The sequence below is a fragment of the Anabas testudineus genome, chromosome 18 (genome assembly GCF_900324465.2).
Source record: "Anabas testudineus chromosome 18, fAnaTes1.2, whole genome shotgun sequence".
NCBI lineage: Eukaryota > Metazoa > Chordata > Actinopteri > Anabantiformes > Anabantidae > Anabas > Anabas testudineus.
Window position 1 is genome coordinate 28,082,727 of NC_046627.1, and position 27,830 is coordinate 28,110,556.

The following is a 27,830-nucleotide window of genomic DNA, read 5'->3' on the forward strand; positions in this document are numbered from 1 at the left end:
CTCCGTGACAGGGGTACTGATACTCGCCCCTGTCCGGGAGTCCCTCTGGGGCCGGTAGGACGAAGGAGGAAAGATCAAAATAATACAATGGACTGTTTCTGCTTAATGTGGCCACTTCAACTCTGACTGAACATCACAGGCACCAGTGACATTCAGTTGACTACGCGGTGTCCTCAGAGGACTGGCTCGTGGTGTTTTTTTTGTTTTTTTTATTGCCTTCTCATTGCATGTGCTGTGTGGCCCACTCTTAGCATTTGGCTATTTAGTTCACTAACCAGCAAAGCAGTGTGTGGCAGTTTGTAACTCCTATGAGATCAGAGGGGAGCTGGACCACCTTCAGTCTTCAAAGACTCTGGCTTATTTTTGTTATCTTTTTCTTCTTCTTTATGGATGCAAGCTCGTGATAGTCGAGTGAATAGATAATGGAGCCTCTGTGTGTGTGTGTGTGTGTGGGCAGAGATGGATCTACACTCCATGCAACACCGAATCCCCTCCAGCAGCTTTCATGTGTCAACAACAGTCAAAGCTTCACAAGATCCCAAAATCCTGTGTGGACTGACCTGTGCCTGCTCATCATACGTGCATGTGAAAACATGTTCACACACACACACACACGTGCCTGCGCACAATATTAAATACATGCACCTCACACATCCACCACAGACTATGTCGTTCTTTCATCTCCTCGCTTCATCCGCCTCCGCCTTTGATGTGGGGTACCCTGGAGTCTGAGGAATACAGTCCTGGGGAATGAAACGGAGTGGGTCTGCGCGCTGCTCCTAGGAAGAGGCTTCTCATTGATCCCCTTCGCATCTCTTGCTCTTTCACAGCTTTTCTCTGCCTTCAATCTATCTGTCCTTTCTATCTGTCCTTCCATCAACATGCTTCAAACATCCATCCTCACCATCTTTTCTCCTCCACGAAGATGAAGGTCGTTTCTCCTTTAGCTGAACACATTGTTCTTTCAACCACTCCCACCCCTCTAGCAGCACAATAACGGGTCATGTGAGCCCTGCAGCACACTCAGCTCATTTCATTAAAGAACCATTTAGAATGTTGCTCCAACCTCCGGTCAAGTGTTCTGCTAGGGTCTATTTCACATTAGGCTCTAAGTTGCTAAAGTGGAAGTTGATGTTGGCTCAGACAAACTGATTGGGAACAGTGTTGGCTCTCTCACTCTATTTCTGACAAGTAGTTTTTTCCGAGAGGCCATTACACGCATGTAGCAAGCTGGTGAGGTGAAGCCAGTGCAGATTAAATTTAGCCAGCGTGAGCAGAGTTGGGAGGCTCAGGTAGTTTAATGGCAGTTTGGCAAGTTTTCCATGTATGTAAGTGTTAAGCTTGTATCAATATCAAGTGGTTACCAGTGTGGAATTAAGTGGTATTTTGATTTGGATTCCTTTTCTACATCCTTTGACCATGTGTAAATGATTAGTCATTATTTATTAAGATTTAACAAGCAAAAATACCAAACATTCGTTTTTTATTGCATCAAGTGTAAGGATTTGATGTTTTCTTTGTTTTATGTTATTGTAAATTTAACATGTTTGGGTTTTAGACTATTTGACTATTGGGCTTTGGGAAATAGTTTTGAGCGTTAGTTATTTGTCAGGTTGACAAATAAAATGATTGTTAGTGACCTCAATTTTGTTAGGGCCATATGTTTATATGTATAGCAAATGTGTAAAGATTTTCCAGCTCAACAGTTTGGTTCAGACCCATTATTTAGTTTTTTGTTTTTTGGGAGGTTTGGGGCCTCTTGGAACAATAATGGCATAAACTCACACAGTGTGTTCTGTCCCTAAACATAGCACTGCAGCTGAGACAGAGCCAACACCACTGCAGACACAATGTGCTTTCTTTAAATCATGTGCACAAAAGCAAGTTGTAGGTCCTCATCTAACAATAAAATCAGATCAGGGAATAATAATATGAGGGAGGCTCCACCACAACAGAGGTGACATGTCTCTAACAGATGCGGGTTCCATATCCCCAACGCACCTTGTTGTAGTTCTGACTTGGATTTTTGTGTTGCAGTTTCGACCTTTGTTACAGACTCGTTACATATTTAGTATAAAGCCTGTTGGCATTTCTTGGTACAATTTGGTGTTTGATAGGTTTTTGTGTGTGTTTTGTGCAAATTGCATGTGATCATGTTAAAAAGTTTCGGCTTGTATAATTTTACAGTTTGAGCCTCCATTTTATAAGGTCGGCGCTCCGAAGATAGAGTGGCTAACACCGGCTTTTCCCCATGTTTGTTTATGTACTGCGAGGGCCACTCCGGCATAATTAGGATGATGTTAACACTAATGGAGCCCGTGGCTATTAAACAGTATCAAGAAGTGCACACGCTTGCTTGCACATTTGTAGCCCCTCAACACACAAAAGCACACACCTGTATTCCCATAGATCTAACGGCAACAAAAGAGCCTGACCTTTTCAAATCATCACAGCTTCATGACTCTGCATAGGGAATGAGGATGTTAGTCTGAGCAAGTCGGTTATTTGTTCGTGCAGTACCATGCCAGTGTTTGACAGAGCTCATGTATGTCTATTCAGACCTCTTCATTCACTTTCTGTCTTTTTCTCCAAGCAGTAGCCCCATTTTGTTTTTATTTCTTCCTTCTCTTATGCACTCCATCTTCTTTTTACAGCTATATTAGAACATAAACACTGTTTTTCTTTTGCTTTCACCATATTTGAGCAGTCTTAGCATTTGGGGGGGTGGCAGTGGGCTGGTTGTGGGGTCAGTGTGATGATGCATACCCTCCAAACACGATGAATAATTAAACAACAGAGTCCCAGGGCAGAGCCTCGAGCTGAAATATTCACACTTCGGTGTGCCACTGCCGTTTGATTGGCATGCTATTAGAAGAGTTAATGTGAAAAGATGCTGCTGCTCACAGTGTGTTTGTGTGTTCACGCATATGTTTGTGAGTTGGGGTGTGCAAGCAGGCAGCTTTTGATTGCTAGTAACGGGTATCAAGATGTCACAACCCACCGAATCTGAGTGTGAAAAAAGCAACTCATGGAGACACAGCAACCACAAACATCTGGGTTACCATATCATTAAAAAATTTTGATGCATTGGCTGTTTACCTAGTATGTTAACGACATAACTCTGTCAGTGAGTTGTTTGTGGTAGACTAGATGCTGCGAGACATATTGCTGCCCCCAAAGTCTCAAAATTAATACTACATGTTGACATTTTGGAAGAAACTCAACTGGAACTGCATGGCTGTTTGACTTTTCTAGGAAGCCAAGAATCTTTTCCTAAGGTACCCAAGAGCAAGTTTGCATTTCGCCCGCTCTATTGTAGAGCCAAGATTTCAACTGAGCAACAGAACCAAAACCAAAAGTTGCATTTATTGAGTAATAGTTTAAATATTATGTGCAACTGTGCATCAGATTAAAACAGCACAAAAGGGCCACTCATCACACTTCACTGTACATTTCAGACTGGGATTCTGCTGTTTTATAATATATTCAGCTACTATTAATTGAAACAGCCAATGTAAAACTGCATCACAGTTACACAACAGTATAATAATTTACCTCAATGACTCAATGATTCATTGCTAGTTCTTGCATAGTTCTGTGAAAATACTTAATATGTAAATAAAAAGCCCTTGCCTCAATAAGTGTGTGCATGTGCCTTTGATGTAAATAAAAATTGCTGCTTTCCATCTAAGTTGCTCTATTGGGTGTCACTGTCTCAGCTTCACTGGGCTATTGAGCAGGCAACCAGACAGGGGAGGGTATTTCGGGCTAATCAATAAGCTTCCTAGATGATATATATGCAGGGCAGATGTGCTGTCTTTCCTAGCAACCTTTCTAAAGACGAGTCTCTTCCTATCAGAATGAAAAAGAGTCTAAAATCACAACCCCCTACAATCTTTTCCTCTGTTTTCCTTGTTTCCTAATACTCCACTTCCTTTCTACTATTCCCACTGGAGCCCTTCATTTAAAGGTATCTGGAGAAAGACAAGGGTAGCGTCTGAGAAATGCTTGCTGAAAAATGGTATTTGTACAAAAATCGCTCTCTGATAGTAGCATCCCCTCCAGGGACATAACAAGCATTTTGAAATGTTTCAAACAAACCTTACAAGCACATCATCGGTGTCAAAAGCAAAATAGGAGCAACATTTGAATCTTCCCGTATTGTAAAAAGGTACAACGGCATATCAAGTACCCACTTGCTGAATTACGGAGGAGAATAATCATCAGGCATCTCTAGTTGACAGTGATTTCTGAGCAGTCTGAGGGTTGATCCACTCATTTGAGCTCATGTGCGCTGTTTAGCTTTTAGCTTTGCTGACAACTAACTCCACAGTATAAGTAGTACTCCAATGTTCATTATTTCTAATTATGTTATTTTAATATTTTCAATTATCCAAGCCAAGTCATCCAAACCACATGCCATTTATTTAATGTTTTCTGCCCCCATTCTTTGATCTTTAAAACTAGACCAAACAAAATGTGATTTTAAGAAGTACTTCTAAGCGGGAAACAATCTGTCATTGACATCAGTTCCATTTTGTCAGTAGCCTGTAATTTCAAACAGAAAGAGAGGGCTCAGCTATTATTTCGCTGTTATGACTATCATCATAGAAACAAATATGCACCAATCAGCTTTAAAGATGTCTATCACTCACTCCCTCCTCTTAGCCTCCCCAATAAGGAGCTGTTGAGTGAATGCTGACACGTGTTGTAATCTAGAAACAGCTGCCATGTTGAGATTAATTTAGGAGTGTGAGTGAAATTCACAGACTTAAAGGGGTTTGTGTCAACATATTTTAATGGATTTGGGAGGTCTAGGTAGAAGAATTACCAAATGTAAAGAATGTAGACAAAGTTTAAAATGCAAGTAACCAACCAAGTGGCTGACCACCCACAGAGATCAAAGTGTAATGCATAGCAGTGGTAATTACTGCATAGATTAGCTGTGAAGTCTAATGAATTCAGCTGGTTGTTTGCCTCTGTTGGAAGACAGTGAAGAATCATGTCTATTGTAGCTTTTGTAACAATTAGATGGTTGATCTAGTCTCCATCAGTCCCTTTCTAGCTACTTTTTACTGGCTATAGCCAAGAATAATTATTAACCAGCCATAGAGAACATGAGTTAGTAAGTAACCAAAGTGAAAGCTTTGGTTACATTGGCATTATTCTCTCCTACATCTTTTGCTGAACTTGCACCAGACTCAGGTTACTTTCTGACTAGAAGTGGAAGTTTCTATTGGGGCTTAGCAGCAGTATGTGTAACAAAATAATATGAGGCTAAAGGTTCAGTCGATGCTGCTCACTGCTTGCTTGAGGTTATTGAAGATGTTATAGCTTGTGAGTCTCTAGGTTTCAACCCGTGTGCAGCCGTTTGTATCCTGAGGTACGAGATATGTTGAGACATGGATCGTTGTCCTACCTAACTCTCGTGTGTCATCAGGGCTACAACTATGAATGGCTGTTTAATGGTTAAATGCACTGTGATTGAGTGATAAGTGATGTACACCACCCCCTCTGTGAAATATTGGTCACTCCACTTTCACATAACAGCCTCCTCTAGATGCAAACAAGTCCATTTGCCACTGAGTAGCACCTTTGGGAAAACCATGATGTTGACTAAGAATCTAATAGCATTTAGCTGACACCTCTGTCGCTTTTCAAGAGTGGTCTTGAGCAATAGAAGTGAATAGCCTCTTTAATTGCTCCCATGTCTGTAGATATTACAAGGCTCTTGACAATCAATAGCCTCCAAATCAAAATGCCAACAGGAGCTGCTTAAATGCTAGACTGAAATCCATGTTGAAGATTGAAGAACTTGTATATTCACATTTTTCACCTTCACATTTGGTGATGTGATGATCAGGGGTATGTGCAGTATGTGCAATACTTCTAATCAGTTCAATTTGTTTTTCAAGTATAGGTAGAGTCCTTTACTCTTTTCTATATACTGTAGTCCAGGTCACTGATGTACAGTATATCTTCCAGATAAGAGATCTCATAAAGATCCAGCATCTTCAAAACATACTTCCATATATTTAGCCAAGTACACGTGGAACAGGACTTTTCGAAGCACTGCAAACTACAAAATTGTCACAATTAAGTGTTGTCTGATCTCATGTAAGTGAAACATATCGCTTATCCTTCAAAACAGTCCAACAGAAAGCACTGATAAAAGAGGAATATTATAAAAACACACCAGAGAGACATTACTTGCTGTTTCTTCTCTAGATGCAGCCGATTTTTGGGATGCAATTTCGACATTTTCCTATATAGCTCCACAGAGAAATAGCTATCAGAGCAAGGGCGGCAATGTTGACGAGGCTGTTAGACTACGAAAAAGGAGTTTTTTGCCTCTCAGGGTGTTTTTGTATTTGCCCGCATAAGAGAGGTGAAGTGATGGAAAGACCCTAAAATGTCAGCAAAGTGTGTACACTCATCACCAAGTTCCCATCCTGATGTGTGTGTGTAGCTCTACAACTTCAAAGATCAACAGCTGTCTGGAAACTTTTGGCAAATCTCTCATCTCAGCCCCTTTCTCTCTGTCTTTTTTTTTTCTCCCAGTCTACGTATCTCTTTGTGTCTCTGAAATATATGTTGTGTCAAAAAAAAAAAAGCAGCAAGAAAGAGTTTCAGTCTCCTCGTTTAAAAGGAATCAATAGCTCTGTCTCTCTCCTTAACTGCTTCAAAGAATCTGTCTCCACTGATGCAATAATACATGAAGGTTGGAGGAACCATCTGTGTGTTATTGAGTTATTGTTTGAGACCCTGTCTGGGAGTTTAAAATAAGAAGTGTGTATAAATTTATGCAAGTGTACAGTGCTGGTGCACCCCGAGGCTTATTGCCTCTCAAGAACTGACTTCATCACCGCCATCAGTCTTTTTTTTTTTTTTACTTCTTTGTGGAATTTTCATCTTATCGCCAGCCATTCTCGCAATTTTCACGCTGTCAGCTCCCATGAGGCTTTGCGGCTGGCGTTTGACACCACAACATTGACCGCAGGCCTTAATGAAAAATTGTGGCATCTGCTGTTTCCGATATGACCTGTTTATCCCAACAGTAGATTGTAGTGGCCTAGAATCCACTATCCCAAATCAATGGTCCCTTGCAGAGAAAGCATCCTAGATGATAAACTCAACCCTAAATATGCTTTTCTTTTATCCCAGTGTTCGAGAAGAAGAGTGAGGAAAAAGGGAAGGGCTGTGAAAAAAAATCTAAATCAATAGGTTTTTCATTACAGCTATGATTCATGAGTCTCTTCTGATTCTTTTTCCACCAGATCTGCAGACAAAGAAAAATTGTATTTTTGTCTGTTCTTCTTTAAACCTAATTATCAACCAACCCATGTGAATGGAAATAATAATCAGGGGGCATCCTGCAATGTTGTGATTCATCTTGATGCACTCTCTCCACCTCTAGCACTGCAGGTGGGATTGATTTGCCAGATCAATGGCACCAGAGCTAATTGGACAAAAGTAATAAATATTTAGCCTCTCTTTTTTTTTTTCTTTTTTAAAGGGGGTTGGTATGGGAGGAGTGTGAAACCTTGAGGGCAATGGAGCATTTCCATCATTACTGTTATTCTAGTGAAAGCGTGCAGGCTTGATTAGCCCGCGGTGGACTGAAGGTCAGATGAATCCATACGCGGCCGGGTTTTTGTTTGCCGGCAACTCCCGAGGTAGCACTAATTTAACTTTTAACAGCTGAGGTTTGGGAAACCTCAGGTGCAGGTGTGCCTTCCTTTGCCTTAGATTTTCACACACATTAACATGGTGATACTCCTGTACATATGTGTTATCAGATCCTTAACAGACAGTAACATTTAAACAGATCACAGCGTTTTCTAAATTGCCACAGTGCGTTTACATAAACTTAAGTAACCAGGTTACACCTTTCTCGAGTAAGCTGATTTCATAAAAATGGGAAACCTAGTTACCGTAATCGGGGTAGACAAGGTTGCATCGCTCTGTCTAAGCACTTCCCAGCTGATAGTAGTAGAGCAGTCAGTGTCGGCAGTCTTTGTGATGCACATGCTCTCCTGTAAAATGCAGATTAGAAAACCCGGTTATGTGTTTACATGGCAGAATAATCGGAATTCTCTGGGGGAAATCTTCCTCAGATTCAGGTTTCTCTAATCCCCTTCTCCAATTACCGTAACTAGGTTTCGTGTTTACATGACACTTAAGAAACGACCTTACGCGGGAAAGCCAACTATAACCTGGTTACTTGAGTCCATGTTAACACACTGAATGAAGGCCAAGATCCTCATTAAGAAAATGTCAGCTCTACGTAATCCTACCTCACCTTGAGAGAGGACAGTAGTTCTTCATTTGATATGACCATAGGTCATTTTAACCATTCAAACAACAAGCAGATACTGTCCACTTTCTAGTGATATTAGCCAGGTAATGCAGATGTTCCCTGATTTAAGAAGGTAATTCTCTTGATGAAAACGAGGGAAGAATGCCCTCCAGACTTGTCTTCTGTGGCTTGATAAACACATTTTCTCTCTCTTCTCCACCCCGTCTTGTCTATTAGCATGTGTTGCTTTTCAGTATTCTGTGAATTTTGCCTCAGCCAGAGCAGCAGGTGTTCTCCGGGTGAAACAGTGACACATGGATGCGCCCTGTCAGACTACTTATTAGAGACTCCACACCTCCTTTGTCTCCTCATTTAGGAGAGAGAAGAGTGCACACACACACAAACAAACGCACACATGCACAGCAAATGCACAAAGCAGCAGGTGGCCTCTATCAGCTGGACAAATCAAAGCAGGCAAAGTCAACACCAGCTCACTGTAGGGATGCAGGAACAAGAGAGAGGGAGAATTAGTATTTCCAAGTGCTACTAGAGTTTAGAAGTAGTTTTTATTTTCCTTTTTAACTTTGCCACTGGTATTTGTGACATTCATGCACGGTGACTGTGCATATGATGAAGACAGTGTGGCAGTGACAGTGGCATCAGGCTTGTGGGAAACTCTCTAGGGAAGCCAAAGCATATGGTAGATGCTCTGCATTAGAGGGGTGTTGTTTGATAAAAATTTGTTCATGAGTGAATACATGCGTAAGATACACAGTGACAATATGTGTAGCATGTCTAATTTGTATTACACCCTAAGTGAGATATCAGTTAATAGTAGACTTATGTGATCTTTTTTTAATGTATGTTAATGTATGTGGTCCAAAACTAACATTGTGACACTATTATAGTACAATTGCATCAAATGGAATATAATGACTGTCATTAATTTTCATGTTAAATTTGAAAAGCTCCTCAAGGTCCTGGGGACTTAACACTGCCTCATGACACAATCTGATGACAGTTCATAGCAAATTAACATGGATGGAAATGGGATTTGTGGAGTCAGCATCATGGTACCAACTTACAATCTGTGCAACAAACTTTGAGATGTGAAAACTGTTAGCTATTACTAAAATAAAGTACTTAATTACCACCCAGTAGTAAATTTTGTAGATTTTGTCTCAGTATAATCATTGATGTCGTTTTCTGTATTGTTCTGGTACAACTGTGTGTACAATTAGATGTTCTACTACTTTCACTTGAGTGTGTGCGAGATTTTCCCAACACATTGTTAATTTATTACAGTGAAAACAAGTTTTACAAATCATAGATAATTTAACAGCGTACTTGGAACAGTTGACTGTTGCATTTCCATAAAATTGAGAGATGAGAGATTTTAAAAAAAGATGAGCCAAAATTGATGCAGTGGACACTGAGCTATCCTGATTTTAGTCAGTAGCACACATCCTACTTTTCCAACAGTGAAACTTCATCGGGTATTCTGTTAGACCATCCTTTCCTATTAAACGCCTACATGTTTTACAGGCTGAGTTGTAATCATATCAGTGGATTCACCTTTAAATCCCATCTGTGTGTGTGTCAAACTGTCTCTTTCTCTCGCTCGTTCTCTCCTAGTGCAAGTGCAAACATCCATTTACATGTGCCCAACTTCAGTCACCATCAACCAGCCTCTCTTTTCCCCAACATGACTCCGCTCTCATCTATCACAACATGGCTTCCCTGCCTCGGTTTGTCGGCCATTTTAGAAACCTCTTCTCGTTTTCCTCCACAGCTGTCGCTCGCCCAGCTTTAGTGAAGCTCGGGTGCTGCGCTGATAATAAACACAGAGAAGAAAAAAGGAAATCACCAACTTTCTTTCTTCTCACCATCACCCACAATTCACACTTTGCCATCCTCTCTCCTCCCTGCCTCTGTACCCTGTTGTCTTTCTTCATCCTCTCTTTGCCCCACCCCCACTCCTCTGGCACACAACCTCTTTATAGCCCTCCTTGCCATGCTGCGATAATTAGTCAGCGCTAAAATAATACAGCCTCAAGAAAACAACAAGAGCTGAGCAGAGGGCTTAGCTCCGCTGGGAGGGAAGGAGAAGAGGAGGAGGGCTGGTGAGAGAGGGAAAGATGGGGGGGTGGGGGAGTTGTGTGTGTCAGCTGATTTCAAATGGCTATCAGCGGACTGTTAGATAATGAAAGTGTCAGGTAGCTGAGCGAGTATGTGTGCACACAGGAACACCACATGCCTCCATTCCCTATCAGCCAGTCTATTCACTGGGTATGACTAAGAGTGTGTGCGGCCCTGCAGTCATCACAACCTCGGCTTTCCAGCCTCCCCGAGCGGAGGGCGCCTTGAGAGAGATTTGTAAGGAAAGAAGAAAACAAGTACATGTGTGCTCGAACATGCAAGTGCCTGTGCTATCATAGGTGAGTGTAGGTCGAGTATAAAAACTCTATGCTGTGCACTACTGTGTCCATGGAGATCTGTGCATATGCAAATCTAATGCTGGCAGTAAAACACTTAGTTGATTCATTAGACAGAATAATGGACAACTGTGATTTTGATCACTCATTTCTATTTGGAAAAAGTGCAAACGGTTAACAAGCTACCTGAAGACATGACTCTTGAAAATACCTCATCACTGATGTTATATACTTAACCCGGGGCCAAAATACAACACAAATACTTAACAAAACAGTGAACTCATGCTGGCAGGACTATCACAATTCAGGTTATCAATATTTATTCACAAAAAAATCATTTTCTTTTTGTCCGGTACTATTTTCAAAATGGGAAGGAACACTCCATGAATAAATGTGTTGGCCCACGGTGTGGGGCCTTTAAAGGAGGGCACGTGAGAAAAACTGTTTGGGAACCAGTGGCCTAAAGGTTGAATAACCGGTCATAAATATAATCAGGACATTAATAATGGAAAAAGTTCTGAGTAGAAATGTCACGTGTGTTATGAGAACACGTAATTGCATATGTCCAGGGCAGATCTACAGGGGAGGGGGAAGGGGCGGCCGAGAAGGTTACTAACCTCCACTGGATCTACCTGAATAAATTAATTTGAAAATGGATTTAAAAAAACCTGAACAGCTACAATACAGTATGTGTGTGAATTGCTGCTTTAATTGTCAGTGTTTGTGAAACTAAGACTGTATACGTGTATTATTATGCAGGCAGTCCACAGGGTTGAGCGGCGTTCACTGTGGTTATTTCTTTATAATAATCACAGCCACCACCCGTCATATCTCGCTCACCGCCGAGCTCACTGGAGCCGAGCCAGGCCCTAACTCCTCTGTTACAGTTCAAACATGGAATCACTCAGTGTTCGAGGCGGGGAGATTTTTTAGGCTGGAGCTCAAAATACTGTTGAGGCAAAGTTCCCTTGACAGGGAGATCTGAGGAATTTCTTTTGTTGACGTTGAGAGGTGGTAGTTATACTGACAGCATAGCCAACACAAAGTGTGTCAGCTCGCCCTAGTTTGAATGCACCACAACTGAGGGCAACTGAAGCTGCAGCGGCTCCGTAGATTAACATTTCAAAGCGACAGAGTGGCAGCCTGCACCGGCGATAGCTATAGTGCTAATGCTACAGATGGCTTCATGATAGCAATATATACTGTCAATAAGACATTGATGCTTTTCCAACCGATGCCACTGACTTTCAAACGGAGATGCTATTGAGTAGAATTCATGTTTTGACTCAGTTGTGTATGCGACTTTTCACTCTCTCATTTTTATTCCTTGTGTTTACAGGAGGAAACCATATTAATAATGCAGCTTCTAAGTCGAAGTCAATAAAGGAGGCTTTACTTGACATTTAATTATAAGCTGCAGATCATTTTCACAAGCTGCAGTTTCTCTAACATGACAAAAGAATATGTGACATAAGATAAAATACTGTATTTCATTTAAAGTTTTTTGAAATGTTATTGTGAGGAGGAATAAGTCGTGTAATTGTTCTGTATAATGTCAGCCTTCTGTCTGTGAGATGCAACACATCTCTGCATTTGTGTTTGAGAACACGCCAAACATCGCGAATCCCAACTTTTAAATATTCTAACTCAGTGATAACCCCCTCTTTTCTTTTCTCCCTGTGTTTTGCAGCTGGGACAACGTACATCTTCGGGCGAGGCGGAGCCCTCATCACATATACCTGGCCACCCAATGACCGGCCGAGCACAAGGGCAGACCGGCTGGCAGTGGGCTTCAGCACGCAGCTGAAGGAGGCTGTTCTGGTCAGGGTAGAGAGCGCAAAGGGACTGGGAGATTACCTGGAGCTGCACATAGTAAGTTACAACCACGGCGATATTAAAGGGGGGATGAAATAATGGGAAAATTGGACAGTAACCTTAACTGTATGGAGTCAGATAAATCACTGGGGAAAAACCCAGAGAGGAAAAATGGATTGGGAAGTACCTGGACAGGGAATGTTAAAAAAAGTGGAGCCAGGCTTTAAGAAGATGCGAAAGGATATGAGAGGACCTGCAGCTTGTCAGACATGTGGTGACTGAAAAACAGCAGCAAGGGAATGACTGAAATAATGAACGGAGGAGGGTTGGACCGCACAAGCAAAACCACAGTACATTTTAGATTGTAAGGAAAGAGAAGAGCCAGGGAAGAGGAGAGGAACTGAGGGACAGGGGTGCAGAATAAGCAGTGAAAGTGAAAGGGTAGTTGTTGCAGTAGAGCCTGGGTGTTTAGAATAAAACTGTACTCAAGACGACATGGTTTATCTTTGTTGACATGGATATTCAAACAAAGAAACATTGAGATAATGGTGTTTCCCGGCTGGTAAAAGATGATATGAACGTACAGATATATGCTTAGTCATGCGTCCATCCAAGATTGTAGGGTGGAGTTTGAATTTGTGGGTTTTGAAGGATAATTCTTGCTCATGTTTTAGTTTGTTTCTAAACTGTCCTAAATCTAATTTTGTTAATTTAGTTGAATGGTAAAATAATATTTTAAGAAAGAAATACAAAGATAGTCCTTTCCAGTTTTATAAGTCAAAGATTTTATTGAGTTTTGGTCTGTGAGATCTTTCTCTTTTATTCGCCATAAAGTGTAGTTTTAGCTCCTCTGAGTATTAATGAATTGCTTTTAAATGGCATGTAGATTTTATTTAGTGTGTAGTATTTGCAAGGGTCACTAAGAGGAACCAGTGTGTGCAGAGTCCAGAAAATGACTAATCGCCCAACAGCATCTCTTTTTTATCCCCTGTCAAACTAGTTATTAGCCTCATCTCCGCTTTTATTGCTTTCATATGTTAGTCTTAAAGGTCATTTTAAACCACCTCTAATGAAGACTTTAAAAGGCGATTAAGGGACAGCAGGCATTTAAAAATGCATTTGGCAGGCTTTAATTGTCTCATTGACCCCAGTGCTACCTCTACCCAGTATTACATCCAAAGCTTGTATTCATCTTAACAGGGGTTTTTCCGCTAATTACCTACCAGGTCCACACCTGGTAACTGTGTATAACTCAGCTACAGTGTTTTACTGTACCAGCTGGTGGAAAAATGTTGTCATGCCCTGCAGTTCCTTAAGACTAGACAGACTCTTAAGGCGTTATCACTGGCATCAACACTTACCTCGACTCAGCCATCTGCACAAGTGTGTGTGTGTGTGTGTGTGTGTGTGTGTGTGTGTGTGTGTGTGTGTGTGTGTGTGTGTGTGTGTGTGTGTGTGTGTGTGTGTGTGTGTGTGTGTGCGATCGCACCATTCCAAAATTCCAGTGACCCCAATTTGTACAGGCCACCCATGCCTGGAAGCGACAGGAACATTGTTGACCCTAGGTCACTTTTCACCCAGTCCTCTGTAAACCGAGAGGGACAGAGGAAGGGATGATTGGAAGGAGAGAGGGGTTGGTGAAAGAGTAGAGGGGGAGGACTAGTGGATAGACCATGTAGGTCAAAGCTAATTTGAATGCTCTTAACATCAGCAATAAATAATGATAATGACTGTAATCATAAAAGATTACACTTGTAAATTCAGTGGACACAACAAATGATGCTAAGGTTGAAGTGGTGATGCAGCAGAGGTCAACTGCGACAATTTTGATCTTTAAAGGTCAGTTCCTGTGATTTTTAGTAATTTTTCTGTTGCTTTTCAATATCCAAGATTCACGATTCATGTAAATATAATTAGAATATAATACATAAATAATAAACCAAGTCAATACAGTGGTTCTTAAAAGTATTTGAACCCTGTTTGAATTTTCTGTTTCTGCCTAAATATGACTTAAAACATAATCGCCTTGATGATTTTTATGCAAATGCCAAAATTAGATAAAGGGAACTCAAAAAACTAATGAAACAAAAAAAAATGATTGTTTATTTATTGTGGGAAATTATTCAATCTTGCATATTGACAAAAGTATTTGAACCTTCTACCAAAGTAGAACTTTAATGAGAAGTGTTGTGTTTCATGATGATCAAACAGTGGATTCCAGCAGTACCAGTACCTCATCCTCTCTGGGAAACACAGTGGAGGTTTTGTCATTAGCAGAGTTCCCTTTATCCAGTTTTAGTTCTTCCATGAAAGTCTGATCACATTGTTAAGTAATACTTATGCAGACATAAAAACAATGAAGGGTTTCACAAACCTTCAAGCACCACTGTATGTGGTTTGCTGAAGTTGCAAAACAAGTGTTCCCCATTCACCTCTAGTGGCGTCATGTTTCACAGAATGTTTCACTTGTATTTGCCCACGTTTTTTTTTTTTTTTTAAGATTTCCATTCCTGAGATTTCTGCAGCCACTGAGATACAATGAAAGCAAAATCATTTCTTGGTGGTCCTCTCAGCATTCAAAGAAAATCAACAGCAGAGTCTCTTCCCAGAAACACTGTTCTAATTACTCAAGATAATCCACAGGCATCACTCTGAGCACTTTTACTGGAACTACTTCAGAGTCATTTTCTTCCCTACCAAAACTGTTGGCAGTGTGTTCTGTGGATTAACCTGAGTTACAAGACACTATTTTTGAAATAAGATGTCCCTCATGAATTTTTAAATGCAATTTTTAGTGCTGGGAGCACCATAACCAAATTCCATTTGCCTCCACTGTATTGGGGTGTTGCAAGAAATGTCAGAGACAGATATTTGAAAACCTGGGAATACGAAACCACCACTATCTGCATAGCTAGATGCCACTAGAGGTTGGCAGTGCTTGTTGTGTGCGGGATTTCTGTGAACTTATCCTTTAACTTTGATTCAACTTTATCGAGAGTTTTAGGTGAACAAAAGTGCATTTAGTTCTAACCTGAAGGAATGGCTCCTCGCTGTTTATCTGTGCCCATCGCTCACCAGCCCTCATCAGTCATTCTTCGGCTGGCTCTTCTCTCAAGTGCATATTCTCTATCTAACTTCTGTGTCTTTCATTTACTCCCTCATTCCCTCATGTCTGGCCTGTTCATTCTCTCTTTCTCTCCCTCTCACGCACACATCAGTGCCTCCGACACACCGGCCGGGCTCCTCTGCTCTCATTGCAATTACATTTCATTTGCTGCCGTTCCTCCCGAGTCGCTCCCCTAAATGACTCTGTTCAGCCCATAGTGGGTGTTTGGGTCCTGTTAATTATGCCCGTCTCTCTTTGAGGGGAGAAGTACAGGCAAATTAGACCTGAGAACCCAGGAGCCGTGGCCCCATATCATCCCAGCTGATGGGAGCCTCACGGACCCAATCAAACTACAAAATAGCTCCGCGTTCAAACAGTGATGGTGGCCTCGAGGCCCAATGCCTTGAACCTTATTCGTTAGCTTCAGCTAGAGGTGCAAAAATAGCACTTCACTTTTGATTTCAGGTTAGCTTGTTCCACGGACTGTAATGGGACCTCAAAGGTGCTAATCCTGACTGACACGTTTGAAAGTGGGCATGCACAATCCTAATCAATTCCTTTTGTTGTCGAAACTTTGGAAAATTTCTACATTTTGAGGGCAGGATTCCCTTAAGAGCAAGCAAATAATGAATGTTAGTTCAATGACCTAACTAGGCCTGTACTGTGCAGACAGTGGCCCACAGATTTCTTAGCCTGCGTAACTCTGAATACTGGCTCTGGTGGGCATGGCTGATAATAACATGCCAGCAGGATGTGGTAGAGCATTATTCCTTATCTTCATGAACCACCCGTCTCTTTATATACCCTTCATCCCTTACGAGCCCTCTTCTTCTTTCATGCCACTGCCTCCCTCCATTTCTGTCCATTTACCTGACAGAGGGCAGGACATCACTCACTTCATCTTCCTGACATGCTGTCATCTGGCCACCAGGGTAGGAGATGTAAAGTTGAGGCTGTGGCAGGTGCTTATGCTGAATCTGCTGACTGTGGCTAATGTAAGAAGAACATACCATATCCTCAAAAGACTTTGTTTCTGGCACTTCCCTAATTATTTACCGTTTGAAAGTGCTGCAAACTTTCTAGTTGACATTTTGAGGGTTCTAGATGAAAAAGCCTTGAAATTCATTATCTGGAAAATGCCATAGGAATGAATCATTGCTGAAAAGCCCAGACATGACTGTGCATATTGCTGTTCAGTGCGGTATTGCATCTATGTCTATAAAGATTCTCTGTCATCTAGTAGAAGACAAAACAGCAGGATTTGCTGTCTGGTTTATCAAGTTTTCTTCATCAGTTCAACTGACTGGTGGGGAGTTCCTTTGTCTTTAATCACCCAGAGGAGTTAAGTACCACACAACCTCCCAAGAGTCAGTAGAACTAATTAAGCCTCTTAGATTAATCGTGAAACATTTTTAAGAATATGCAGTTTGCCCAGTTTTCTTTTGCTCACTGTGCTAAGATGTTGCTCCAGTTATAACCCCAAGGAAATGTATCGCATTGACATAATATTTTAGTAGTTGGCTGTCTGTGTTTCTGCCTCATTTGTCATATTGCTCTACCCAGCCATCATAGGCTATTGCTGCTAATCCATTCTGGTTCATGTTTTCTTTATTCTGAAAAGAAAATGCTTTAGGTGCTGCTGTGTTGCTGAGATACAAACTAGTACTAGTGGTCCTCCTAAAACAACCAGTGTAAAACCTGTGCAATAATACCAGACCCTGGTGTCCATCTTACTTCAGAGCAGGGCCGCATGACTGAAAAAAACAGAGACACTGGTATCTCAAATATAATGGTCTACTTTACTGCAAAAGACATAATGCCGGTAAGCATAGTCGAAAATGTCAGATTTAAGTGGCTGAATTAATCGTACATCTTCACATCTCACTGAGGAGTAAAAAGGAACCTTTAAGTTTGACAGAAATAGGGATTTGATTTATATTGCTATATATGTTGATATCTACTGATCGCCCAGCCCTGATTTGTCTATTTAGAATTTGTAGCTCTTTCGGGATATTGCAATTAAATCCCACATAGGTCTTCCATAAAAGCAGTTTGCCCAGGCAGTTTACGGCATTGGTGTCTGCAGGTATCAGATGTATTAGTCAGAAATGGAAATAAAATGCAAGTTTACTTATAAAAATGGGATTGTTGGGTTTTCTCTATAATTTTTTGTATAAATATTTTCTGTAAGGTCTTAAACCTTACACTGTAAAGTGCCTTGAGATAACTTCTGTTGTAAATTGGCGCTATACAAATAAAATTGAATTGAATTGAATTGAATTGAATAAAATCATTAAAAATGAATTACTGAGGAACTTTATTCTCCTCATCATCGAAAACACCCATTGGTTTTGCCACTCACAGCATGAATTATATAGGAACAGACACAACTTTTATTACTTCTGGAAGCATTTCTGCTTCCTTCAGTTGAGCAGACAGGATGTCTCCCAGTCCCCACGATGTCTTTCACAGGATGTTAGCTCTACAGAAGTAAAAATGGTCATCTGGGAGGGCAGGACATCATTTTTGCCAATCTTCATGACATTTCCACCATCAGGGCCTGGGGTGTGAGATTTCAGGGAATGAAGGGTGCAGACAGATATGGAATCAGGCTGATAGCTAAATCTCCCATCTGTGGCTGCCAGAAAACGTAGATGTCCTTGCAAGACCTTGGATGTCAGTCATAAAAAGAAACATATAATAATTTATATATATTTTTAAAAAATGATTGAAGGCAAAAGGATTTTCATAGACAGTTCTACCACATTACTGGTCTCAACAAGTTCCTATCACTTCAAACATATGAATGTCACTAACGTTTATATACATTTTCAAATTAGCATCACTTGCTTCACAAAAAAATGGTTCAAAGCATGACAATGCAAACTTGTTGACAGTGTGTAGCTGGTTAAGTGCAGCTGAAAATGTCTGCCTATAGCTTCTTGCAGCACGCTGTTTCCCTGCAGCCATATCGCAGTCCAAACATAAGTATAGGATCTTTTTGTTTTGTGCAGACTTGATGGTCTCAGTCTCATTTTTTTTTCCTCTACACAAACATTGGCAATTTGAAAACTGGGCATACGAGAAGTGTTGCTTTTCATTCCAGTCTGGCGAGAATGCCTGGTCTTTCTCCAGCTTCATGCTCAGCTTTTTCCTGCTGCCTGATTCAGGTGACAGCACTGCAGGTGCTGTGGGCCCCCCGAGCCCCCACCCAGTGTGGTAAACAAAGCCACTGAGGTGAGGTTTTTGGTTCCATTATTTGTTGAATACCATATGGAAGGGATAACGTGTCTACAGGAGCCTCGCAGAGCCTTTAGTTTCTTCAGCTTTATGACTCATCAGATATTAATAGAAATTACGTAGGTTCTTTAATCTGAGCAGAAGTTCTAATCCTCACTTACAATTCTTAGGCTGTGGAGTCTTTTATGTAGCTCTTCCTGCTAAAAACAATAAAGGCATAAATAAGCAGCAATAAATTGGGGTTGTTTATTATACATGGACAGATGAGTCATTAATGAAGAAAGGAGCAAGTGAGATTCTTTTCACGAGCTACTCATAAACCTTCAGTCTGACAGCTGGCTGAAAAAAGTTGTAGTGGTTCAGATGCACCTTTCAAACTAAGACTTGCACAAGTAGTTTTTTCTAGATGTGTCTGTTTGTATTTATTGCCGTCCTCACAGGCACCACTCACATTTGACAGTCATTACATTTACAGCTAGCAAGTTCTTGCACTAACTGCTCCGTGGGAAGTGTCTCATCTGCAGTTATGGGCCGGTGCACAGAGCACAGCGGGCCTCCCCAAGTACCTCCATCACTGGCTGTCCGGTCCCGGCTCATAGCATTAAATAAGGGCTGCCTCTGATTACCCGTTAGGGAGCTATCCTTCACCACAACTGTCTACTTCGGGCAGGGGCAGAGAGCGAGGGAGGGGGGTGATAGCAGAAGGAACATGGCTATATTTTCTCCTCTTGACCCCACGCTTACCCCTCTCTCGGTATGTGACAAATGCTGATTGAGATAGAAATCGTGAGAGACAGCGCACCCCAGTGTTGATGTGTTGCACATGGACTTTTTTGCGGGCAGCATCCCCACGGTCAAAATGTGAAGTACAGCAGCGGACTACATTAGCTGTATCGTGATGTCTTGTCCTCACTGCTGGCTAAAGAAAGTAAAAACACACCTCTTTTTTTTTTGGAGAGGGTGTACCGCCTTTGTAAAAATGTCATTATTTGACATCCACAGGTTATCTGTCAAGGGTTTAAACCAGCAAAGGTTTAATTATGGGTTGATAAATATGATGTGACATGCGATGGCAGCCTGGGATAAGATGAGTAGCGAGGAGAACAGGGTGGATGGAGAGCTTTCTGAGTGCAGCAGGGAGCTGAGAGATGCTGGACGTCAGATAAAGGCAGATGGTGATGCGGATAAAACTGTCAGAGAGAAGCAGAGGCTTTTATCCTCTGCTCCCCACCCCCGGTAACACAGACATACACGTAGACACAGAGGGACGGGCGTGCATTCATGAACACACACACACACACACACACACACACAGCCACACACAGCATGAGTTTAATCCTAACTAGCTGTCAGTAGCACACAGAGTCACACACTGCTCTCAGGTTCCAGCTAGAGTTGCCAACAGACACACTTGCAAGGACACCTTCACATTCACTTACAGGTCATGTATGATTGGCTCTAGTACACACTTTAGTACATGCACATTTCCAATTACAAAGTGAGTCATACACATTCCCTCCCACACTTTGTGATTTTATTATTTCCTTATTTATAGCCCCACTCCTCTACCTTTCCTTTCTTAAATGGGTGTCTGATCTGCTCTCTTTCATCTTGTCAGTGGGGTAAAAGCCAAACATGCAGGGAGGGACAGAGGGATGAAGTGTGGAGAACAATCGCGGGAGAGAGGGGGACATTTGACGAATGCAGGTGCCATGCGAAGGGAGCACGGGCTGCAGACAGTAATGAGATCAGGTCCTGGTGGGTTTGACATGGTCTCTCTCCTCAGTCCGCAGGAGCCTGACAGGATATCGATTAATTCTTCCCTTTCACATGATTAATTAATTGTGCCTATGTGTGGCGGGGTGGCAGAGTGTGAGCTCAAGTCGGGAGGAGGGACACATAATGCATCAGAGATTTACCTGTGGGCAGCTGGCGTTGAGGTGGTGGAAGGACCGAGTAGCTACACCTTTCTTCACAAAGGCCGGGTCCTTTCAAATCTAACCATTTATTACTGAAATCCATTTGTTTGACTGCTGATGCTTGTAGAGGGTAGAGCTTAATTGCTCCCTGACAGGCCTAAATCAGAGCACAACAGTCTTGTAGCTCTTTGGATGATCACTTCGGAGCAGAGCCTCTTCTGGCACTTAACAAGTCCAGCAAGTAACTCACCACCGCTGAAGTGCAGAGCTTCACTTAACTTGGTGGGAAGTCAAACAGGTGGCACTTGTGTCCATCAGTGATGTCGTATCTGCTGGTGCTACCTTGGACAACAACTGAAAAGCACTTGTGTTGATTCTATCAATCAGAAGTAATCAGAATATCAATGTGATTAGAAACTACGTGTTACTGTACACACAGGAAGAAGCAGCTGCTGCCTGCTTAAACCTTTTTTTTTTGTTTGTTTGTTTTTTTTCGTGAAAGTAAAAGATGCACTCAGGAAGTGATAAATGAAATTACACAGTGTTAACATGTCCTTCTTCTTCTGCTAAATGTAGATCAGTTAGCTGCAGTGAGCTGTAGCTGAATGGACAGCTTGATTTTCTATGATTTAGCCTAAGTGAGTCCACACAAAGGAAGCATTACAATACACAAACAGCTTTTGTTTGAAGCATCTCACAAAGCTGGAAGCCGTTTGTGGTTTAATGTCTTGCTAAAGGACAGCTCGAACTTGATCAGGAACCGAGGATCAAACCATCCACATTATCTGAATACTTGAATCTGGAGCAGTCAAGACCCATTATCCTACTTACCTGAAAGTTTGGTGACTACATTTAAATATTCCTCTTATTTATATTTATTAATCATGTTTTGTAGTTAATTACCTAGTGGTCCACAAACACAATTTTTAATGTCTATAGTTTTTGCTTTGCTTTGTCTTTACCCTTTAAATACATGTGTGGAACTGAAGGGAGCTAATAGATCCATAAAAAACATAATCATATTGTTAACAAGACGACCTATAGGTCATTGTATCCTGTGAAAGCAAAGTGGTGGATGGGTTTGTGGGATCAATAAGCTATTAGGGTCCAAGAGAGCGGAGCTGTGCGGATGTTTCAGTGTTACAGTACCTTTAATAATCATCTGGAAAGGCAAAAGAGCACCATTTCTATTCTTCCTTGTCGCTGCATGTCAGCTCAATTCTTCTCTTTCTATTTCTGCACTCACATACCTTTAGCGTATGCACAAGCGGTTCCATTCGCTCTCCACAGCACGATAAATGCCAGTCTACTTTATCCTCGTAATTTTTCACACATAATGTAATCAGCGTCGTGATCTGTTGAGCAGCATTTCACATTTGTTGTGGGGGTTTTTAATCCTGAAGATTAGACTTTTACTGACATGAGCAAAGGTTCATATTTGTTTTGTTTGTTTGTATCTATGTGCTCTGTTTTTTTAAGGTATTGTTAACTGTAATTTATTATTTTTAATTATATTATTTTTATGTAAATAGTGTATTTTAAAATCCCAGTGTTTCAGTAGCCTTGTAGACACCGATTGCTACTTGCCACTCGTCTCTTAGTCTAGTTGTGCCACCATCTTGTCCAAGTCTACACTAGCAAAAACTGGTTAAATAAAATAAAAATAAAAAATAAACTGCATGAATTAGTTTGAAACATGTATAAAGTATAGAGTAGCTGGTCCCCAATGTCTCGGTACATAATGAACAGAAAGTACTAGCATGGGATGGGCTGTTAGAAGAGAAGAATTGGAAAGGGCAGGAAAGAAAATTGAGAGTGTGTATGAAGATGGAAAGAGAAAAAAAAGTTTAGAGCATCCATTTATCCAGTGTACTTTGTGTTTGGTGCGGTGCCCTAAGGAGGGGACCACTGTGAGGTCCTCTCCAAATGTCATCACTGCACATTCGCCCGTCAGCTCCCTCTGGATGCACTTTAGCCAGTTGTCCCCTTACTCACTGCAGTCAGCGCTGGGCCAGCACAGACACGACAACTTGTTTATTAAATGCAGCTCTAAATTCATCCAACACGGCCCTGCATTACTCATTAGAAACGATGCCCCCATTTACATTCGGATTCATTTGCACCCACACTTGCCTCTGCTGCTGCTGCTGCTATTAACAATTCTCTGTGACTAATACACTCGTTTTCTGTTTGAACGCACAGGTGTCTGCGCTATCCTCAGTGGTCTCATTAAAACTTTTCTCTTCCATGATTAACTCATAATGCTGACACATGGATCAATTTCAGAGTGGATGCATCACCCTTAAACAAACACCAATTTCCTATTGTGCTTGTATGCAAACTTCCAATTTTGATATTTAACACAGTCCCCTGGTGTCTGGCTGTGCATTATAATTGTCTGCTGAGTATCACTGAAAGCTGCCTGTTAGCATTTTATCTAATACTTTTTGGACTTTGGCTGACCCTTATGTCTTCTCTCCTCTTTGATTCATCACAATATCCATAATTCATCTCTTGCCCTTTCTATGAAAGTTTGTCTATTGACTTTCTGTAGTGTTTTAATAAAGCTTATATCTTCTATTGATTGTAAAAACACTTTGAGTCCATGCCCTCCACCCCACCATCCCTCCTTAATATCTCAATCGACCACCAAATGAGCATCCTACATCACTTTCAGCCCATTTTCCTGGAGAAAAAATAATCTATAGCTCATTGCCCAAACACTGTAAATGTTATGCTTCTGTGTGGAAAAGTCGACACAGTCAGACTATTCGGGCTGATTCCAAAAATTTGCTTTGAACTTCTTCCACCCCTATCTTAAAATGGTGGTTAGCTTTAAGCCCAAACACGGTTACAGAGTCTTTTTTCATTCTTATCTCAGCGTTGACTACCTTGGGGAGGATGTTTCTACCTTGAACATAGTCAAGCATAAAGGAAAGACTGAAAGTAGAGCAGGAAGGAACGGTAGGTAGAGGAACTAACTTACAGACTGAAACGGAGAAATGGAAAAGCAACAGAGCCGCAGAGAGAAAGATGGACGACAGGAGAGTGTCTCGGAGGCCGTGAGAGGCAAAAAGAAAGGATGTTTACATCTGCTCATCCATGCAGAGCGCATGTCTGTGTCCCCAAGCCCTCGGTGATATACTCAAGGCAGAAATGATGAATGCATCCTTTCTCAGTCGCCACTCTCCAGTCCAGCGACCATTCTTTTGTTGACAGACCAAAAACTACTTCATTATTCAGGGCTTTTGTTGTTCTGAAAATGAACGCCATTAAGAATAAATGTGGAGCTGTCAGCATAAATTTGGTCAGAAGTGAGAGTGGCGAGCGGTGTAGAGCAAAGATAAGAAGAACACTTTTAAAAAAAACTGTAATTCCTTTTGAGGAATAAAAGAGCTCTTAATAAATGTCACAGCTGGTGTTCAGCAGCGAGCTAAATTCCACACAACATTTTTCTAGGGAAGAAAAGAGACGATCGCTTGTACCAGGAACATGACAGTCACTGCGCCGTGATGCTTTTCTATTTACTGGGTTCAGTCTTTTTTGTCTCTTTAGGTCACCAAGGTTGCTCCGCTGATAAAGTCAGTGTACAATAAATGCCATCACATCCACTGTGTGGGCTTGTTGGTGAACAGTGTGCACAGGCCAAGTACTATTAGTCCACTTGTACACCGTACACTTTAGCCGTTGGTCTGTTGTCAAGTAAATTCTATTTCTTTGAGAAGAAAAAAAGCAGCTGACAGAGAGGGATGGCACTGTAGGGATGTGGGAGATTGGGGGAAAAACAGGATTCACATTTATTACTTTGGGGTTATATTTTTGTAGCTCTTGACCATCATTTCTATTTATTAAGATAACACTATACTAATTTAAATAGTTGACAGTAGACAAGTTGTACATTCAGACAGATTGTAAGTCAAAGTATCCCAGTGAACTTCCAAGCATTAGTTTTGCCTGGTCAGATGTCAGATGTTCTTGGAAGCTGGCTTACGTGTATATCTGACCTGGTGCTGAACTATAGTTAATAATATTGATACCACTATTGATGCTGTCTCTACTTCACCAGTCAACAAGATGCTCAAATTATGACAATCCAGAAATAGAAGAACTCGGCAACACTGGTTGGACAGCTCTTCTGTATTGTAGCAATGTATTTTGGCCCAGTAAACCAGTGATGCTAGGCTTTTCACCACCGCAGTGTTTAAATAATCTCACTATAAAGCACAAATCTCATCTTTATGTAGCTTGTCCAAGTGTGTTTTTAAATTAGCAGTATGCCACCTATGGTCTGGGGGCAAGGACTACCTGAGTCAGCTACGCCGCTCAGTGTCATATGTGGCAGTAGTGAGTAAATCTAAACAAAGACACGGAAACCCTGTTTTCAAAATCGCGCTTAGCTGTGGCCTACTTTTACATTAGAGACTGACAAAGACTTGACACAGGGGCATAGGGGTCGGTTTATAAAAAATGTTTGTTTGGCCACATCTCTTAAAATGAAACATAAAACCATTTACCAACTGTTTTTGAGAGATGGTTCCAGGAATGTATCCTGCACAATAAGGAGACGGTCCCTTATGGGGCTTTGGTGCTTGGTGTCAACTTGTGTTTAAGTGAGAAGCAGTATGTACAACAACAGTGGCTATGATAGGTCAAAGTTGAAAGGGGTATTTGGTCTGATTAGGCTGGGCTGATGTGGGGGTTTGTTGTCTGGTTGCTCATCTTAAATCTTGAATATTACTATTACAAAATAAAAGTAATTGCAATAGATTTTTTCTTTCTGTCCCCTTATCCCTTACATTTAGCTTATCACCCTCTTCTTTCCTTTCAAATTTTTCTACTCTAAGGGTCAAGAAGTGGTTTCACCAGTAATCCATCCCCGCTGATATGGGTGACTGAGGTCTTAGCTCGCTGAGCAGCAAGCGAAGGCGAATGTCCTGTCTTCCTCACTCTTTCCCCAAGAGATGAAATCCTGTTGTCAATCTGTCGATAACCGATGCACGATGGACCCCCGAGGTCTGTGCAAACCTGTCGCGCAGACCATCCTATGGATGTTCGCTGCTGAATCTTTCATGTGCCATCAGTCTGCTGATAAGGGGCAAATAGGTTTCGCTTGCTGCTGCACTGCTTTGGTCTGCTGTAAAAGACTGATTTTGGTTGAATTTGACACGATGGTAAAAATAGGGGATAGATAGAGCACAGCTTATACACTGAATATATACAAACTGATGTACAGTATTTGGTTTAGTTGATAGTACAGTAATGTCATTGTACAGCTGCATGCTGTAACAGTAGTAGCAGCAATAGTAGTATTGCTTTCATTCAATTTTGTTTAAGCGTCACACTATTAAAATGTCATTTATTTTGACAACATAAATATGCACACATTTCGCAGCTCCTTAATGCTTTTTACAATCTCACTTTCCCTTTTTTCAACAACAATCTGTCTGCAGTTTGTAAGACGGCATTCATCGACCGTATCCTCTTTTGTGCCTTTTTTGTGTCAGAATTGGCTCTCAATTTGATCAGAGATGGAAGAGAAGGGGTGGGAGGAAAAAAAATCACATAGCTCTTACTCGCTTTGATTCATTTCAGCTACTGTTCAGCTTCTCACTGTTTCTCCTAGGAGGGGGTCAGTTTGAGGAAAACACACACACAAGCAGCCAAAGCTGCAAATGGCTTCAGCAAACAAAACAAAAAGAGGGCCTTTTGTTTCCCTTAAGCTTGCATTCACAGGGAGCTGTTTGAATCCAAACCTGGAGAGGGAGGAGATGTTTTTTTGACAAATTGATAAGAAAGAGCAAAAAAAAAATTGTAAAGAAGGCAAAACAACAAACTCTGTCAGACTGAGAATATTCATCGAAGTCAAGAATCAAGACAATTCCCCGGCTCTTTGATTCTCGCGGAGCAGAATCAGAAGCAGTACCTCCCAAGTATTTGGGGGAGGCAAAACCACAAGGGAGAAACCTCTAATAAGTGATTGAAGGATTGGTGTCGTCGTATTATTCCTGCACAATTTAGGAGGAGAAGGAAGTTCATCATTCATTCACTGGCTGCCGCCGCAGGGACTAGTTTCCTAGGTTCATCCGGATCAGATGCAAGATTCAGGAACAGTCTTTAGTCGCTGGGTTTACAGCCACACCTTATCTTGCAAGTTTTACACTTCTTATCTTTAACGTACCATTTTCTGAGTAGAGATTAAAAGCTAACACTTCGTCTGGCAACCAGGATGTGCCAAACATGGGCATCTTTAAACATGTTTGCAATTCCTTTTTTAAATCTTCAAACTAGTCATCAGAATTAATGGCATCATCTAGTGGTTGAGCATATTCTTGTTTCTCCACCTCGTTTTCGAACTCCCTGTCTCTCTAACTTCTTTCATTATATCTTGGATTTTCTCCTCAACCCCATCTTTGCTGAGTCAGTGCTTGTATTTACACAGAGCCAGGCTTCAGAATGATATGCTGAATAAGTGCCCTTATATATGTAGCTGATGTAGCAAAAGGCTGAGGGAGAGCTGGTGCAAGTAAGGGAGGGAGAATTCACCAGTTTGACTATAATGAGGGCAGGAAACAGTGTTTCCACATACTATGTGTAGTCCTCAAAATGTGGATGGAAAATGTGCTGATATTATTTCAGCACAGGCTCTGATGTGAGACATTTAGGGACGTGGGCAGATTAGCAAATGTGTCCACAGCAGCAGAGAATCTGACATTTTCCTGAAGATTGGCGAAGGATACTTTGGGGGGCCACGGGCTCATTAGGGTAGCACAAGAAGTCACAAGACAAAGAGTTCACCAAGTCTATTATCCTGTTCATTCTGGACATGTGGATCCTTCCCACTCATCTAAGACTGGGGTAGTAGCTGTCAAGCTGTTCATCTCCTGAGCAAAGAGCCGGGCCAACTCGAGGAAAAAAAAAAAAAAAAAGGAGGCCTGCTAGTTGGATGTCTTCCCAGAGCAATTAGCTGAACCCACATGCCTGTTTGATTAATACACAGTTGAAAATTAGCTTCCCCC

General features: G+C 41.4%; 1 protein-coding gene across 1 annotated transcript in view; it reads left to right on the forward strand.

Moving 5' to 3' along the window:
- nrxn2b (neurexin 2b) overlaps positions 1 to 27,830 on the forward strand; it is a 493,790-nt gene that overhangs the window by 381,690 nt on the left and 84,270 nt on the right. Inside the window, exon 17 of the mRNA XM_026352346.1 lies at positions 12,425 to 12,606. Within this exon, the coding sequence (XP_026208131.1) occupies positions 12,425 to 12,606 (182 nt within the window). The remainder of the gene's footprint in view (positions 1 to 12,424; positions 12,607 to 27,830) is intronic.